The sequence below is a fragment of the Ranitomeya variabilis genome, chromosome 1 (assembly GCF_051348905.1).
Source record: "Ranitomeya variabilis isolate aRanVar5 chromosome 1, aRanVar5.hap1, whole genome shotgun sequence".
NCBI classification, from domain to species: domain Eukaryota; kingdom Metazoa; phylum Chordata; class Amphibia; order Anura; family Dendrobatidae; genus Ranitomeya; species Ranitomeya variabilis.
In genome coordinates, this window is record NC_135232.1 from 954,776,280 (window position 1) to 954,791,956 (window position 15,677).

Sequence of the window (15,677 nt, forward strand, 5' to 3'; positions counted from 1 at the left end):
AAGGGGAAGGGGGGGGGGGGGGGGGGGTGGAAAGAGTTTGAAACTTTCACAACACTGTGCACTGCTTACATAAATATACCTAATGATGGTTCTGAAAGCCTTAGGGTGCGTGTCCACGGTCCGGATTGTCGCGCTTTGGACGGAAAACCCGCTCCGCCCAAAGAGCCGCCCCCTTCTGTACGCGCGGTGATTCCGGATGTGTTCATTGCACACATCCGGAATCACCACACCCCATACATAGGGCCCTGTTATTTACCTTGCTGCAATGGAGCGTCACCGCAAGGTAAACAGATATACTGCATTCTAAGAAGACGCGCCGCATGTCCAGAAACGCAGGGCGGACGGATGTGTGTTCGCACGCATAGTGGAGACGGGATTTCATAAAATGCCCTCCACTATGCTGTAACATCTGGACGCTACGGGTTGAATGCTGTGGTTGTACGCAGCATTCAATCCGCAGCTAATCCAGATGTAATCTGGCCAGTGGACACATACCTTTACTTATAGCAGTCTTATAGCACAGAATGACTGCTCAAATCAAGTATAGGCACTCTGTGCACCATTGGCATGGTCAAATATTTACACCATCCCACCTACTTGTTTTTTATTTATTTATTTTACTCACTTATATAGCGCCATAATTCCACAGCGCTTTACAGACATTATCGGCACTGTCTCCATTGAGGCTCACAATCTAAGTTCCCTATCAGTATGTCTTTGGAATGTGGGAGGAAACCGGAGAACCCGGAGGAAACCCACACAAACACGGGGAGAACATGCAAACTCCTTGCAGATATTGTCATTGATGGTATTTGAACCCTGGACCCCAGCGCTGAAAGGCTGCAGTGCTAACCACTGAGCCACCGTGCAGCCCTGTTATATATATAGCCTAGTTCAGACAGTTATTTAAGCTTAAAGGACCATGATGTAGTGGCATAGACTGCGATTAGTGATGTGCCACTTACTGGGCTGTGTTTTGCAGTTTCAATAGTGTTTCATCAGCAGCTTATCCCCACACGCCATCTAGTCCTTCCAAGCCCCGAGCACGGATTAGAAGGTTACCCGCAGTTTACATAGGAAGCTGCCAATCAGTGATGTTGGGTGGGTTATACAAAGCTCAGAATTCCAAACTCTACAAGATCTGCAGCAGAGAAAACTGCGATCTTATCACTACTGCACTCGGAGTACACCAAGTGATACATTGCTGGAATAAGGTTCTCAGCCTCTACATCTGCTGTCAGATTACATAGCAAAAACCCACCTGACAGACTCCCTTTAGGGCATGTGCACGTTTTGTATTTTGTGCAGAAATTTCTGGCGCGAAAAAACACGTTTTGGTGCCAATTTTTCATCTACTCATTAGTATGGGTGAAATCTGCAGCAAAAAAGGTGGAAAAAATTGACATGCTGTAGATTTAAATTTGCACCAAAACTGCACGTCACAAATAAGTTAACCACAACTTAAAAAACGGAGTAACAGCAAACCACAATATGGATAAAAATTACAAATTTTATTCCACAATACCAGTAAAAATAAATCAGACAAAAACCATATAGACAAAATACATTTAGATGGAGGAAACATGAAGGTAGGTTGGGTGAGAATGAGCGGTCAGAAAATAAATGGACCAGGGAAAGCTGGGTGAAAAGCTCTCAAATGTACCTAGATAATATTAACCCCTTAAGCCCCGAGGGTGGTTTGCACGTTAATGACCGGGCCAATTTTTACCTGACCACTGTCTCTTTATGAGGTTATAACTCTGGAACGCTTCAACGGATCTTGGCGATTCTGACATTGTTCTCTCGTGACATATTGTACTTCATGATAGTGGTAAAATTTATTCGATATAACTTGCGTTTATTTGTGAAAAAAAATGGAAATTTGGCGAAAATTTTGAAAATTTCGCAATTTTCCAACTTTGAATTTTTATGCCCTTAAATCACAGAGATATGTCACGCAAAATACTTAATAAGTAACATTTCCCACATGTCTACTTTACATCAGCACAATTTTGGAACCAAATTTTTTTTTTGTTAGGGAGTTATAAGGGTTAAAAGTTGACCAGCAATTTCTCTTTTACAACACCTTTTTTTTTTTTTTTTTTAAAGGGACCACATCTCATTTGAAGTCATTTTGAGGGGTCTATATGATAGAAAATACCCAAGTGTGACACCAAGTGTGACACCATTCTAAAAACTGCACCCCTCAAGGTGCTCAAAACCACAGTCAAGAAGTTCATTAACCCTTCAGGTGTTTCACAGGAATTTTTGGAATGTTTAAATAAAAATGAACATTTAACTTTTTTTTCACACAAGATTTATTTCAGCTCCAATTTGTTTTATTTTACCAAGGGTAACAGGAGAAAATGGACCCCAAAAGTTGTACAATTTGTCCTGAGTACGCTGATACCCCATATGTGGGGGTAAACCACTGTTTGGGCGCATGGCAGAGCTCGGAAGGAAAGGAGCGCCATTTTACTTTCCAATGCAAAGTTGACTGGAATTGAGATGGGACGCCATGTTGCGTTTGGAGAGCCCCTGATGTGCCTAAACATTGAAACCCCCCACAAGTGACACCATTTTGGAAAGTAGAATCCCTAAGGAACTTATCTAGATGTGTGGTGAGCACTTTGACCCACCAAGTGCTTCACAGAAGCTTATAATGCAGAGCCGTACAAATAAAAAAAATCATATTTTTTCACAAAAATGATCTTTTCGCCCCCAATTTTTTATTTTCCCAAGGGTAAGAGAAGAAATTAGACCTCAAAAGTTGTTGTGCAATTTGTCCTGAGTACGACGATACCCCATATGTGGGTGTAAACCATTGTTTGGGCACATGGCAGAGCTCGGAAGGGAAGGAGCGCCATTTGACTTTTCAATGCAAAATTGACTGGAATTGAGATGGGACGCCATGTCGCGTTTGGAGAGCCCCTGATGTCAATTGTGGGGGGTTTTAATGTTTAGGTACATCATTTTGGAAAGAAGGCCCCCTAAGGAACTTATCTAGATGTGTTTTGAGAGCTTTGAACCCCCAAGTGCTTCACTACAGTTTATAACGCAGAGCCGTGAAAATAAAAATTCATTTTTGTGAAAAAAAAAAAAGAATTTTTAGCCCCCAGTTTTGTATTTTCACAAGGGTAACAGGATAAATTGGACCCTAAAAGTTGTTGTCCAATTTGTCCTGAGTACGCTGATACCCCATATGTTGGGGTAAACCACTGTTTGGGCGCACGGGAGAGCTCGGAAGGGAAGGAGCACTGTTTTACTTTTTCAATGCAGAATTGGCTGGAATTGAGATCGGACGCCATGTCGCGTTTGGAGAGCCCCTGATGTGCCTGAACAGTGGAAACTCCCCAATTCTACCTGAAACCCTAATCCAAACACACCCCTAACCCTAATCCCAACGGCAACCCTAACCACACCCCTAACCCTGACACACCCCTAACTCTAATCCCAACCGTAAATGTAATCCAAACCCTAACCCTAACTTTAGCCCCAACCCTAACCCTAACTTTAGCCCCAACCCTAACTTTAGCCCCAACCCTAACTTTAGCCCCAACCCTAACTTTAGCCCCAACCCTAACTTTAGCCCCAACCCTAACTTTAGCCCCAACCCTAACTTTAGCCCCAACCCTAACTTTAGCCCCAACCCTAGCCCCAACCCTAGCCCTAACCCTAACCCTAACGGGAAAATGGAAATAAATACATTTTTTTAATTTTATTATTTTTCCCTAACTAAGGGGGTGATGAAGGGGGGTTTGATTTACTTTTATAGCGTTTTTTATATCGGATTTTTATGATTGGCAGCTGTCACACACTAAAAGACGCTTTTTATAGCAAAAAAGTTTTTGCGTCTCCACATTTTGAGACCTACAGGTCCTTCTCAAAAAATTAGCATATAGTGTTAAATTTCATTATTTACCATAATGTAATGATTACAATTAAACTTTCATATATTATAGATTCATTATCCACCAACTGAAATTTGTCAGGTCTTTTATTGTTTTAATACTGATGATTTTGGCCTACAACTCCTGATAACCCAAAAAACCTGTCTCAATAAATTAGCATATCAAGAAAAGGTTCTCTAAACGACCTATTACCCTAATCTTCTGAATCAACTAATTAACTCTAAACACATGCAAAAGATACCTGAGGCTTTTAAAAACTCCCTGCCTGGTTCATTACTCAAAACCCCCATCATGGGTAAGACTAGCGACCTGACAGATGTCAAGAAGGCCATCATTGACACCCTCAAGCAAGAGGGTAAGACCCAGAAAGAAATTTCTCAACAAATAGGCTGTTCCCAGAGTGCTGTATCAAGGCACCTCAATGGTAAGTCTGTTGGAAGGAAACAATGTGGCAGAAAACGCTGTACAACGAGAAGAGGTGACCGGACCCTGAGGAAGATTGTGGAGAAGGAACGATTCCAGACCTTGGGGAACCTGAGGAAGCAGTGGACTGAGTCTGGTGTGGAAACATCCAGAGCCACCGTGCACAGGCGTGTGCAGGAAATGGGCTACAGGTGCCACATTCCCCAGGTAAAGCCACTTTTGAACCATAAACAGCGGCAGAAGCGCCTGACCTGGGCTACAGAGAAGCAGCACTGGACTGTTGCTAAGGGGTCCCAAGTACTTTTTTCTGATGAAAGCAAATTTTGCATGTCATTCGGAAATCAAGGTGCCAGAGTCTGGAGGAAGACTGGGGAGAAGGAAATGCCAAAATGCCTGAAGTCCAGTGTCAAGTACCCACAGTCAGTGGTGTGGGGTGCCATGTCAGCTGCTGGTGTTGGTCCACTGTGTTTCATCAAGGGCAGGGTCAATGCAGCTAGCTATCAGGAGATTTTGGAGCACTTCATGCTTCCTGGCACCTGCTCACAGTGCCAAAACCACTGGTAAATGGTTTACTGACCATGGTATTACTGTGCTCAATTGGCCTGCCAACTCTCCTGACCTGAACCCCATAGAGAATCTGTGGGATATTGTGAAGAGAAAGTTGAGAGACGCAAGACCCAACACTCTGGATGAGCTTAAGGCCGCTATTGAAGCATCCTGGGCCTCCATAACATCTCAGCAGTGTCACAGGCTGATTGCCTCCATGCCACGCTGCATTGAAGCAGTCATTTCTGCCAAAGGATTCCCGACCAAGTATTGAGTGCATAACTGAACATTATTATTTGATGGTTTTTTTGTTTGTTATTAAAAAACACTTTTATTTGATTGGACGGGTGAAATATGCTAATTTATTGAGACAGGTTTTTTGGGTTATCAGGAGTTGTATGCCAAAATCATCAGTATTAAAACAATAAAAGACCTGACAAATTTCAGTTGGTGGATAATGAATCTATAACACTGGTCAACAGCATTTTTGGTGCCAAAGATATTTCATCGAATTTAGGGTATTTTTGGGGTGCTGATTCTGAATATGTCATCAGTTTTGCCAGATTGGCTCAAGTTTTTGAGATTTTTGGTATCTTATTTATAGCACTTGTTGGTAAATGCGACGCATCATCTCATTAATTTCTTTGGATTAGTACTTGAACTGAGCAGTTCTCAATATAGTTTTGTGTTAATTAGTGTTCTAAAAGTTTGTTCATAGCTTGATTTTTGCACTAACTTTATGTTGTTGTCTGTTTTCCAGTGAAAAGCATGAACTCATCAAGAAGAAGTTGTCTTAACGATCCAGACTCATTCTGTTACATTTGTGGTGAATACACACTGCCAAAACATAGAAGAAACATAACAGACTTCGTAAAAAAAGTGTATTTTGCCTATTTTGGGGTTATGCTTGGGGACCAAGACAAGTTTTGGGCACCACACATAGTGTGCAAAGCATGTATCGAATTATTACGAAAATGGAGCAAAGGACAAAGAAAAAGCTTCAAATTTGGTGTTCCAATGGTGTGGAGAGAGCCAAAAAATCATCATGATGACTGTTATTTATGGTAAACACAGGTACAGGCACATCTTCACAATGAGGGACAGGCCTTCTTGCAGATTCTATGTTACTCCCATTTTCGTTTCTTATGCTTATTGAATCCTTGCACTTGCACTGCACAGAAATAACAGTCATCATGATGATTTTTTGGCTCTCTCCACACCATTGGAACACCAAATTTGAAGCTTTTTCTTTGTCCTTTGCTCCATTTTCGTAATAATTCGATACATGCTTTGCACACTATGTGTGGTGCCCAAAACTTGTCTTGGTCCCCAAGCATAACCCCAAAATAGGCAAAATACACTTTTTTTACGAAGTCTGTTATGTTTCTTCTATGTTTTGGCAGTGTGTATTCACCACAAATGTAACAGAATGAGTCTGGATCGTTAAGACAACTTCTTCTTGATGAGTTCATGCTTTTCACTGGAAAACAGACAACAACATAAAGTTAGTGCAAAAATCAAGCTATGAACAAACTTTTAGAACACTAATTAACACAAAACTATATTGAGAACTGCTCAGTTCAAGTACTAATCCAAAGAAATTAATGAGATGATGCGTCGCATTTACCAACAAGTGCTATAAATAAGATACCAAAAATCTCAAAAACTTGAGCCAATCTGGCAAAACTGATGACATATTCAGAATCAGCACCCCAAAAATACCCCAAATTCATTAAAATATTTTGGACACCAGAAAAAAAAAAATTTTTTGTTGACCTGTGTAATATATGAAAGTTTAATTGTAATCATTACATTATGGTAAATAATGAAATTTAACACTATATGCTAATTTTTTGAGAAGGACCTGTATAGTTTTTCCATATTTTGGTCCACAGAGTCATGTGAGGTCTTGTTTTTTGCGGGACAAGTTGACGTTTTTATTGGTAACATTTTCGGACATGTGACAGTTTTTGATCACTTTTTATTCCGATTTTTGTGAGGCAGAATGACCAAAAACCAGCTATTCATGAATGTCTTTTGGGGGGGGCCTTTAAACCGTTCCATGTTTGGTAAAATTGATAAAGCAGTTTTATTCTTCGGGTCAGTACGATTACAGCGATATCTCATTTATATCATTTTTTTTATGTTTTGGCGCTTTTATACGATAAAAGCTATTTTATAGAAAAAATAATTATTTTGGCATCGCTTTATTCTGAGGTCTATAACTTTTTTATTTTTTGCTTATGATGCTGTATGGCGGCTCGTTTTTTGCGGGACAAGGTGGCGTTTTCAGCGGTTCCATGGTTATTTATATCTGTCTTTTTGATCGCGTGTTATTCCACTTTTTGTTCGGCGGTATGATAATAAAGCGTTTTTTGGCACGTTTTTCTTTTTTCTTACAGTGCTCACTGAAGGGGTTAACTAGTGAGAGTTTTATAGGTTGGGTCGTTACGGACGCGGCGATACTAAATGTGTACTTTTGTTTTTTTTAGATCAAGAAATGTTTTTATGGGAATAAATATATATATATATATATATATATATATATATATATATATATATATATATATATATATATATATATATATATATTTTTTTTTTTTTTTTTTTTTTTTCTTTTTAACACATGTGGACATTTTTTTTTTTCACTTTTTTACTTTGTCCCAGGGGGGGACATCACAGATCGCTGATCTGACAGTTTGCACAGCACTCTGTCAGATCAGCGATCTGACATACAGCCGTGCAGGCTTACCAGCGCCTGCTGTGGACCCGGAAGTACTCCCTGCAGGACCCGGAAGTACTCCCTGCAGGACCCGGATGCAGCCCCGCGGCCATTTTGGATCCGGGGACTGCAGGGAGGAGACGCTCGGTACAAGGTGAGTACATCGCCTTGTACCGATCGTCTCAGGGAAGCACGCAGGGAGCCTCCTCCCTGCGCGATGCTTCCCTGTACCGCCAGTACACTGCGATCATGTTTGATCGCAGTGTGCCGGGGGTTAATGTGCCGTGCGATAGTCAGCTGACATCCGGCCGCGCTCCCCCCGAGAGCGCGGCCGATCGCATATGACGTACTATCCCGTCACTGTGAATGAAGTCCCAGGTCACCTCGACGGGATAGTACGTCATATGGGATTAAGGGGTTAAATGGAAATCTTTCCAAAAGTATATAGATTGTGCCCATATGTCAAGGCCGCATTAAGAGTACATCACCTATTAGAAAGCTTACGCATAGCAGGTCCAGAACGTAACAGCAACCCCCCCCCCCCCCCCAGGCAGCCCCTGACGTGGGTTTCGCATATTCAGCTTTATCAAAGGGGAGTAGATGTCCACTTTATTTACAATTTTTGTATTCTAGTGGGGAGAGCCTGATACTAGCATGCTCTTGACCCGTTATTTAACACGTGTTTTTTTATAACTTTTCTATACGTAACGTGTGCATGAGGCTTCAGAATGCCCATTCACTTTGCTGGCAGCAGGAAACCCTTCTGGGTTTTGTTACAAATCTGTATTGAAAACACACTGCAAAAATGCAATGTTAACGTTCGGTACTCTTCTTTGGCTATGAAAATAAGTTGTGCCACAATAATAATAATTTTTTTAAAAAATGGTCCATTTCTCATGGATGTATGACAGACTCATTAGTTGTGATCCCTCTCTGGTAGAAGTAAGGAGCACAGGAAAATGCTGTTTTTAGTGAACAATCGACATATCATGAGCTGAATGGCTGTGCACAAATTACACATAAAATCAATTATTTTATTATCAAACATTTTTAGAGCACTTTTCTCACAATGGTCTCAGTATGAGCAAAGTCTCTACAAAAGACCTTCATCTCTGTATCACCAATTACATTATTGAGTTCAAAAAGGTTGTCCCATAAACCACATTTATTATAATGGGGAAACTGAACGATGGACACCACCAATTACATTATTGAGTTCAAAAAGGTTGTCCCATAAACCACATTTATTATAATGGGGAAACTGAACGATGGACACCCATAGATCATGAGAATGTGGTACCCAAAGTCGCCTGTGTGAATGTAGAGGTGATGCACATGTGTACTTTGTACACGAGCGCCACTTCCACAAAAAGTGAATGAACTGTGGCGCACATCTGCTCCATTCACACAGGGAACTGTGCGCTCCCAGGTTCTGTGATGCATGTGGGTCCAACCAGCCAAACTTAGATTTGTTAGCTATTTTATATATCATTTTCTTGACAAACATCACAAATTGTTAACATTATACCTGGCTTGCAAGATGACAATGACCAAACAGCTTGAGAACCAATTTCTCGTACAGTTCCAGTTCTTTTCAGCTGGTTAGGATCGGCACCCGGGGGAGTCTTGTTGGGTGTTGTCATTTCCAATTATCTGGAGAGAAGTTACAAATCTGCACTGTGATAACTGATGGCAGAATGTTAGTACAAATGATCGGGTCCTGTACAGGATATCACAATCTAGTTAAGGCTGCTTTCACACTAGCGTCGTACGACGAATTGCATCGTTGCGACGTACTGACGCAAGCAGTGAAAGCGCCGCACAACGGGGGCAGCGGATGCTGTTTTTCAACGCATCCGCTGCCCCATTGTGAGGTGCGGGGAGGAGGGGGCGGAGTTCCGGCCGCGCATGCGCGGTCGGAAATGGCACACACGACGCACAAAATAACGTTACATGCAACGTTTTTTGGTGCCGACGGTCCGATGCAACACGACGCAACCGTCGCACGACGGTTGCGACGTGTGGCAATGAATCGCTAATGTTAGTCTATGGAGAAAAAACGCATCCTGCAAGCAATTTTGCAGGATGCCTTTTTTATCCACAACGACGCATTGCGACGTGCAGTGCACGACGCTAGTGTGAAAGTAGCCTAACATGTTTTGTTTTTTCCTCCTTCTCCTGGCAGCTGCAGCAATACAAGTATTGTTACATTACTGCTTGCTCTGCGGTTGCCATGGTAGCATCTATTGTAAACCAATTTGTATAGGTACCTTTGTGCAGAGAATTTGCTGAAACATACAGGTTTGAGTCTTGCTGAAAGATAGTTTAGACGCTGAGACATGCATTACCTGAGATAATGTAGAGGCTACACCTCTTCTGATTCTGTCTGCTTCACTTGGGTGAGACCCTGTAGTAAACAAGTTGCAAAGTGTTCTATTCTCAAGATTGGAGGGACTTTTAAATGTTATGTTTCCTGCTTGCTGCCTAGATTACTGGCCACCTCTGCAGTCTATGAGGGGTGGTTGGTCTCCTAGGTAAGGAGCACAGCACTTACAAGCTCTTTCTGAGCCAGAATCAGTTTACCTACTCTGACACTCCACAGGCAAAGCTGCTTCTTAAAGGAACTGATCAGCACGTAGGTAGGATCCAAGTAAAAGAAGGTGGCTTCCCCATCCAGCTTGTTCTATTATGACATCAAAAATTCAGAAACAGCAAACTGACTATGATTTCAGCCATCTATGTTTGGTTCTGAAACGATGCAGCATTTCTGAGAAAAGCATACTGTGAAAGCTGCTATAACCGAGCCACATGAATGACTAGTTGAAAAGGTAGGGACCTGCCAGCTTCTCCACGCCTGCTGGCTAATGACTGACAGGGCTCCCCCTGCACAGGAACACAGAAAGAAGCCACCAGATTGACTAGTCTCCCATGTGGTTTGGTCCCCAATAAGCTTTTAATGTACCATATGTTTTTGTCTGCAACGTTGCAGCATTTGAGTCACACATATATGACGGAGATCACACAGCCAGTGCCTGATCCGTGTAGCCAGCGGCTCAAGCAGCATGTATGCATCAGCAGCATCAGAGAGTGCACAGTTTGGGCCGGCAGCACAGTGATGCTCCTGGAGCGCACCTAAAGAATGAATGAAGGTGAGAAACCCCCCTCCATAGTGTACACCAGCTACACATTTGGAGTTTTGTATGCGGGAACCTGCTGCCTCTGCCAATGTGAGAGAAAATTACCAAACAACTTACATAGTTACATAGTTACATAGTTATTAAGGTTGAAGGAAGACTTTAAGTCCATCTAGTTCAACCCATAGCCTAGCATGCCCTAACATGTTGATCCAGGGGAAGGCAAAAAAAACCCATGTGGTAAGAGTAAGCTCCATCATGGGGAAAAAAATTCCTTCCCGACCCCACATACGGCAATCAGACTAGTTCTGAACTGTCAAAGAAGCCAGGAGTCCGCTGCTCACCAAGGATCTGCCTGTGGCCACCGACCATAAACACCACGTACGAGCCCCCACAGTGACAACAGCAGGCAAGACGCAGAGTGACGGAGAAGCTCTGGCTGCTGGAGGGGTCCGGCTCTGCTTATTACAGGGGGAGGAGGGGGGCTGGTTCTTGCAAATGGAGGGGTCCAGCCCTGCTTATTCCAGGAGGGGGGTCTGGCTCTGCTTATTACAGGGGGTCTGGCCCTGGCTGCTGGAGGGGTCAGGCTCTGCTTATTACGGAGGGAGGGGGTCTGGCTCTGGCTGCTGGAGGGGTCAGGCTCTGCTTATTACGGGGGTCTGTCTCTCTCTGCTGGTGGGGTCAGGCTCTGCTTATTACGGGGGGGGGGGGTCTGGCTCTGTCTGCTGGTGGGGTCAGGCTCTGCTTATTGCGGGGGGGGGTCTGGCTGCTGGTGGGGTCAGGCTCTGCTTATTACGGGGGGGGTCTGGCTCTGTCTGCTGGTGGGGTCAGGCTCTGCTTATTACGGGGGGGGTCTGGCTCTGTCTGCTGGTGGGGTCAGGCTCTGCTTATTACGGGAGGGGGGGGGTCTGGCTGCTGGTGGGGTCTGGCTCTGTCTGCTGGAGGGATTAGGCTCTACTTACTACAGGGGGGGGGGGGGTGTCTGGCTGCTGGAGGGTCCGGCTCAGCTTATTACAGGGGGTCCACTGCTCCACTTTACAGAAAACCTATAATGATAGCCACAAACCTCGTTGTTCTTCCCTGAGAGGAAGCTCCGAAACCCAAGCTGAGGAACAGACAGGGGAAGAAAACCTGGCACTTATCCTGAAAAAGACAGAGAAATTCCGTTACCCCCTCAGTATCCTGACAGCTAATGTAGTACTCTACAAGGACGGGCAGGAGCATGGAGCCATTACCCCTCCAACCCCCCAACACACGCACTGTGCACACGCTGAGAGGACACGGGTACGTGCCTGCTCCGTCCAGCTGCTGCTCACAGTCCGGGCACACTGCTCACGACATCCCAGGGACACCAGCTCTACACCAAAGACACTCAACCAGACCCGCCAGTCTGCAGGCGCTCGGCTCCAGCTGATGACGTCACCAGCGCGACTCGCAGCCCAACGAAGCGTTCCACAGTGACACGCAGCGCTTACGTAGCTCTGCACGCCGGTGGTGAGGGAGGGGGTGGTAGCGGTGGCCATCTTGGCCGGTTTCTCTTCGTGCGCTTTGCACGCTGCTGCTCGGGGGAGAAGCGCGAGTGTTACCGCTGAGAAAAGGGGGGAGAGGCGGTCGTACGTCTTCTCTACCGACCGGCTCCTGCCTCCTCAGCGGCGGCTCCTCCTCTGGTGAGTGGCCGTCACGGCCTGGCATCTGCTCTCCGCTGTGTGGCGGCCTGCTGGGACTCCCTTATCCGTGTGTGTATATATAATATATATATATGTGTATGTATGTGTCTATAGTAGTAACACGGATTAGCTGCCTGTAGTCTACAACTGCTCGGTAATAACCCCTGTCCATCTACAGCTGCCAGCATGGACTGTACGTCTGCAGCACTGTGGTTGTAAGACAGGCAGCAGACATATATATATATATATATATATATATATATATATATATATATATATATATATATATATATATATATATATTATACATTATACTACACTGGATGTATGACTAGTGCTAGGACTGAGACCCCCATTCATTATGTACAGCCCTTCCAGTGCTCCTGCCCCATTGTGATATATATATATATATATATATATATATATATATATATATATATATATATATATACTAGATTGTGGCCCGATTCTAAAGCATCGGGTATTCTAGAATATGCATGTCCCCGTAGTATATGGACAATGATGATTCCGACTGTGCCCGTCGCTGATTGGTCGAGGCAACCTTTATGACATCGTCGCCATGTCAACCATTATGACATCTACGTCGATACTGTGCCCGTCGCTGATTGGTCGAGGCCTGGCGGCCTCGACTAATCAGAGACGCGGGATTTCCATTATGACATCAAAGTCGCCATGCTGTGCCCGTCGCTGATTGGTCGAGGCCTGGCGGCCTCGACCAATCAGAGACGCGGGATTTCCAGGACAGACAGACAGGAAAACCCTTAGACAATTATATATATATATATATATAGATATAATGTATGACTAGTGCTAGGACTGAGACCCCCATTCATTATGTATAGCCCGTCCAGTGCTCCTGCCCCATTGTTAGGCAGACTAGTCTCTGACTCCCCAGGAGGCATTAGCCGTCATCCTGAATATTCGGCAGTGAGTTGGGGGAAATAAACCAGCTGTTCTGTGTAACACTTCATGTTTTCCGGATTTCCTCAGTATTGTACAGGTGAGAGAACCTGTGGCCGTTTCTGAAGCCTTAATAATAATTCCATCCCCTGTAGAATACTAAGGTAATCACATGGCGTGTTGGGGCCGTGAGCACTGTAGTTTGGGGAACACTACTCTAACATGCCATCGCTCACTTGAACGTTATTGGATTTCCTTTTTTGTCCCCTCTTAAGAAAGGCTTAGCTGATTCCCCGCCTCCACTTCTGATGTTTTCACGGTCTCATCTTGACACATAAGAAATGGCCATTCGGCCCATCACTGGCGCTTGCTGTCCTCAGCTGAGCGCCATTTACTGACTGTTGAGAGAAGCAGATCCTGCAACTTTGCTTCTACTGTAGTCTGCTGCGTGTTTTCTGCCTAAACAAAATCTGTCCTGAAAATTAGCAGTGTATCCGCCCATGGTGGACAATGTGCTCCTCACAGATCAAAGAATGTTTTTACAACCTGCCACTCAGTAGTGATGACACTTTTCGATGTGCCATTGTAGTCGTCATAGCATTGGACAAGCCATATGTGGCAGATCTGCGCAACTCAACCGTGAAAACTAGATGCCTTTCCATTAACTGACAGCAGTCTTACTGAGGACCTACACTCGGTTCTTCCAGGAATGGTGACATTCATGATCATCCGTTAGTCAATCTATGCCGCAGCCCTTTGCTCTGGCTAAGCCGGATTCTCACATTCAGCATAGTCCTTTATGAGGCTGCTGAGTGCAGCTCAGGAGACCCACAGCCAGTCCAGACATTGAAACAGTAAGGTTATGTTCACACTTTGCTTTTTTCTTTTAATGCAAATTTTAAGCTGCTTACAAAAAGCAGGTTTTGCTGTAATTTTTATTGCTGCGTTTTCTGCTATCTCTTATGTATGTTGATAAAAGTTTAGTTGCCCCAAATAAACTTCCTTAGGTTTTTTCCACCAAAAATGTAGCAAAAACTGATATTTGCTTTTTTTCTGTGTTTTTACACTTGCCCATTGTTTCATATGGGTGAAAAAACACTGCAAATACTCTGGAGATATGCTGCAGTGTGCCAAATCAGTCAGGAAAAAAAAAGTGTGTGCATGAAATTTCTGAAATCTCATAGACTTTGCTGGTACTGTAAGGCCGGGTGCACACAATATGGAAGTGACAGCGCTTTGGACGCAGCGCATGTTTGCTGTGACCAAAGCGCTGCCGTGTATTGGGTGCAGGTGCGAATTCACTGCGTCCTTTTGGTGAAATTGACTTGCTGTCTGGAGAAACGCACCGCATGTCCGTCTCCATGGGTGATCTGCAGGCATCTCTGGATGTATAGTGGGCATGGGATTTCTTGAAATCCCCTCCACTATGCTGTAACATCTGGACATTGCACAAGCACAGCGCCCACCCCCCAGTGTTTACTGGTCGTCTGCACATACCCTAAAATGCAGCTTAAAATTTGCATTACTAAAGACTGCAAAAACACAACTTGTGACTACAGCCACCAGGCTATTAGGGGGGAAATCACAAGTGAGCAGGTGTTGCCCAATAATGTGCCCCATCAGTAAGGCTAGGTTCACATTGCGTTAATGGGTTAACGCTAACGGACTGCGTTGCATGACGAAATTGTTGCAATTAACGCCATGCAACGGGTCCGTTAGTGCACCCATTGACGGCAATGTGAATCTGCTCTCTAGCGCATGCCATTTTCGGCACGAGCTAGCGATGTGCCGTCATTTTCTGACAGACCTCGGACGCTGCAAGCAGCGTCCGAGGTGCGCCCAAGGTCCGTTCCTCGCTAGCGCAGATCGGGGATCTGCGCTAGCGGGATCGGCAAACGCGATCCCTATAGATACATTGCGTTAGGGCAATCCGCTAGCGCTATGCGCTTAACGGATTGCCCTAACGCAATGTGAACCTAGCCTTAGGGATATGGTACTTTGTTTCTTGGAATACCCAATATCTGAATTGTTCTCATGCCAGCAATCAGAATCAGGAAGCCATTGGAAATGCTGTTCCCTATATCTCCTCTTCAGACACTTAGTAGTCCAGACTTGCTTTCATCAGTGACTAAAACCCTTGTATACTAGTTAGCGACCGCTGGTGTCATGGCCACTGCCTCCCTTCTATAACTAGTAACTAGTGATGAGCGAGTGTGCTCGTTACTCGAGTTTCTCCGAGCATTTCGGCGTGCTTGGAGATTTAGTTTGTGTCTCCGCAGCTGCATGATTTGCAGCTGCCAGACAGCTTGAATACATGCAGGGATTGCCTGTTTGATAGGGAATCCCCACATGT

General features: G+C 44.4%; 2 protein-coding genes across 5 annotated transcripts in view; one reads left to right on the forward strand and one right to left on the reverse strand.

Annotated features, from left to right (window-relative positions):
* Positions 1-12,185, reverse strand: part of ANAPC10 (anaphase promoting complex subunit 10) — a 122,243-nt gene extending 110,058 nt beyond the window's left edge. Inside the window, exons 1-3 of one of the 3 annotated variants that reach the window (XM_077279274.1) lie at positions 11,997-12,185; positions 11,803-11,879; positions 9,131-9,255 (exon numbers count right to left, since the gene is read on the reverse strand). In XM_077279274.1, coding sequence (XP_077135389.1) covers positions 9,131-9,245 — 115 coding nt within the window. In that variant the 5' untranslated portion in view covers positions 9,246-9,255; positions 11,803-11,879; positions 11,997-12,185. Of the gene's footprint in view, positions 1-9,130; positions 9,256-11,802; positions 11,880-11,971 lie in introns of all 3 variants that reach the window. The other 2 variants (XM_077279275.1, XM_077279273.1) reach the window with 2 other exon arrangements.
* An 81-nt stretch (positions 12,186-12,266) lies between these two features.
* Positions 12,267-15,677, forward strand: part of ABCE1 (ATP binding cassette subfamily E member 1) — a 46,629-nt gene continuing 43,218 nt past the window's right edge. The window contains exon 1 of one of the 2 annotated variants that reach the window (XM_077279271.1): positions 12,267-12,403. The gene's annotated coding sequence lies outside the window, so the exon portion shown is untranslated. Of the gene's footprint in view, positions 12,473-15,677 lie in introns of both variants that reach the window. The other variant, XM_077279272.1, reaches the window with a different exon arrangement.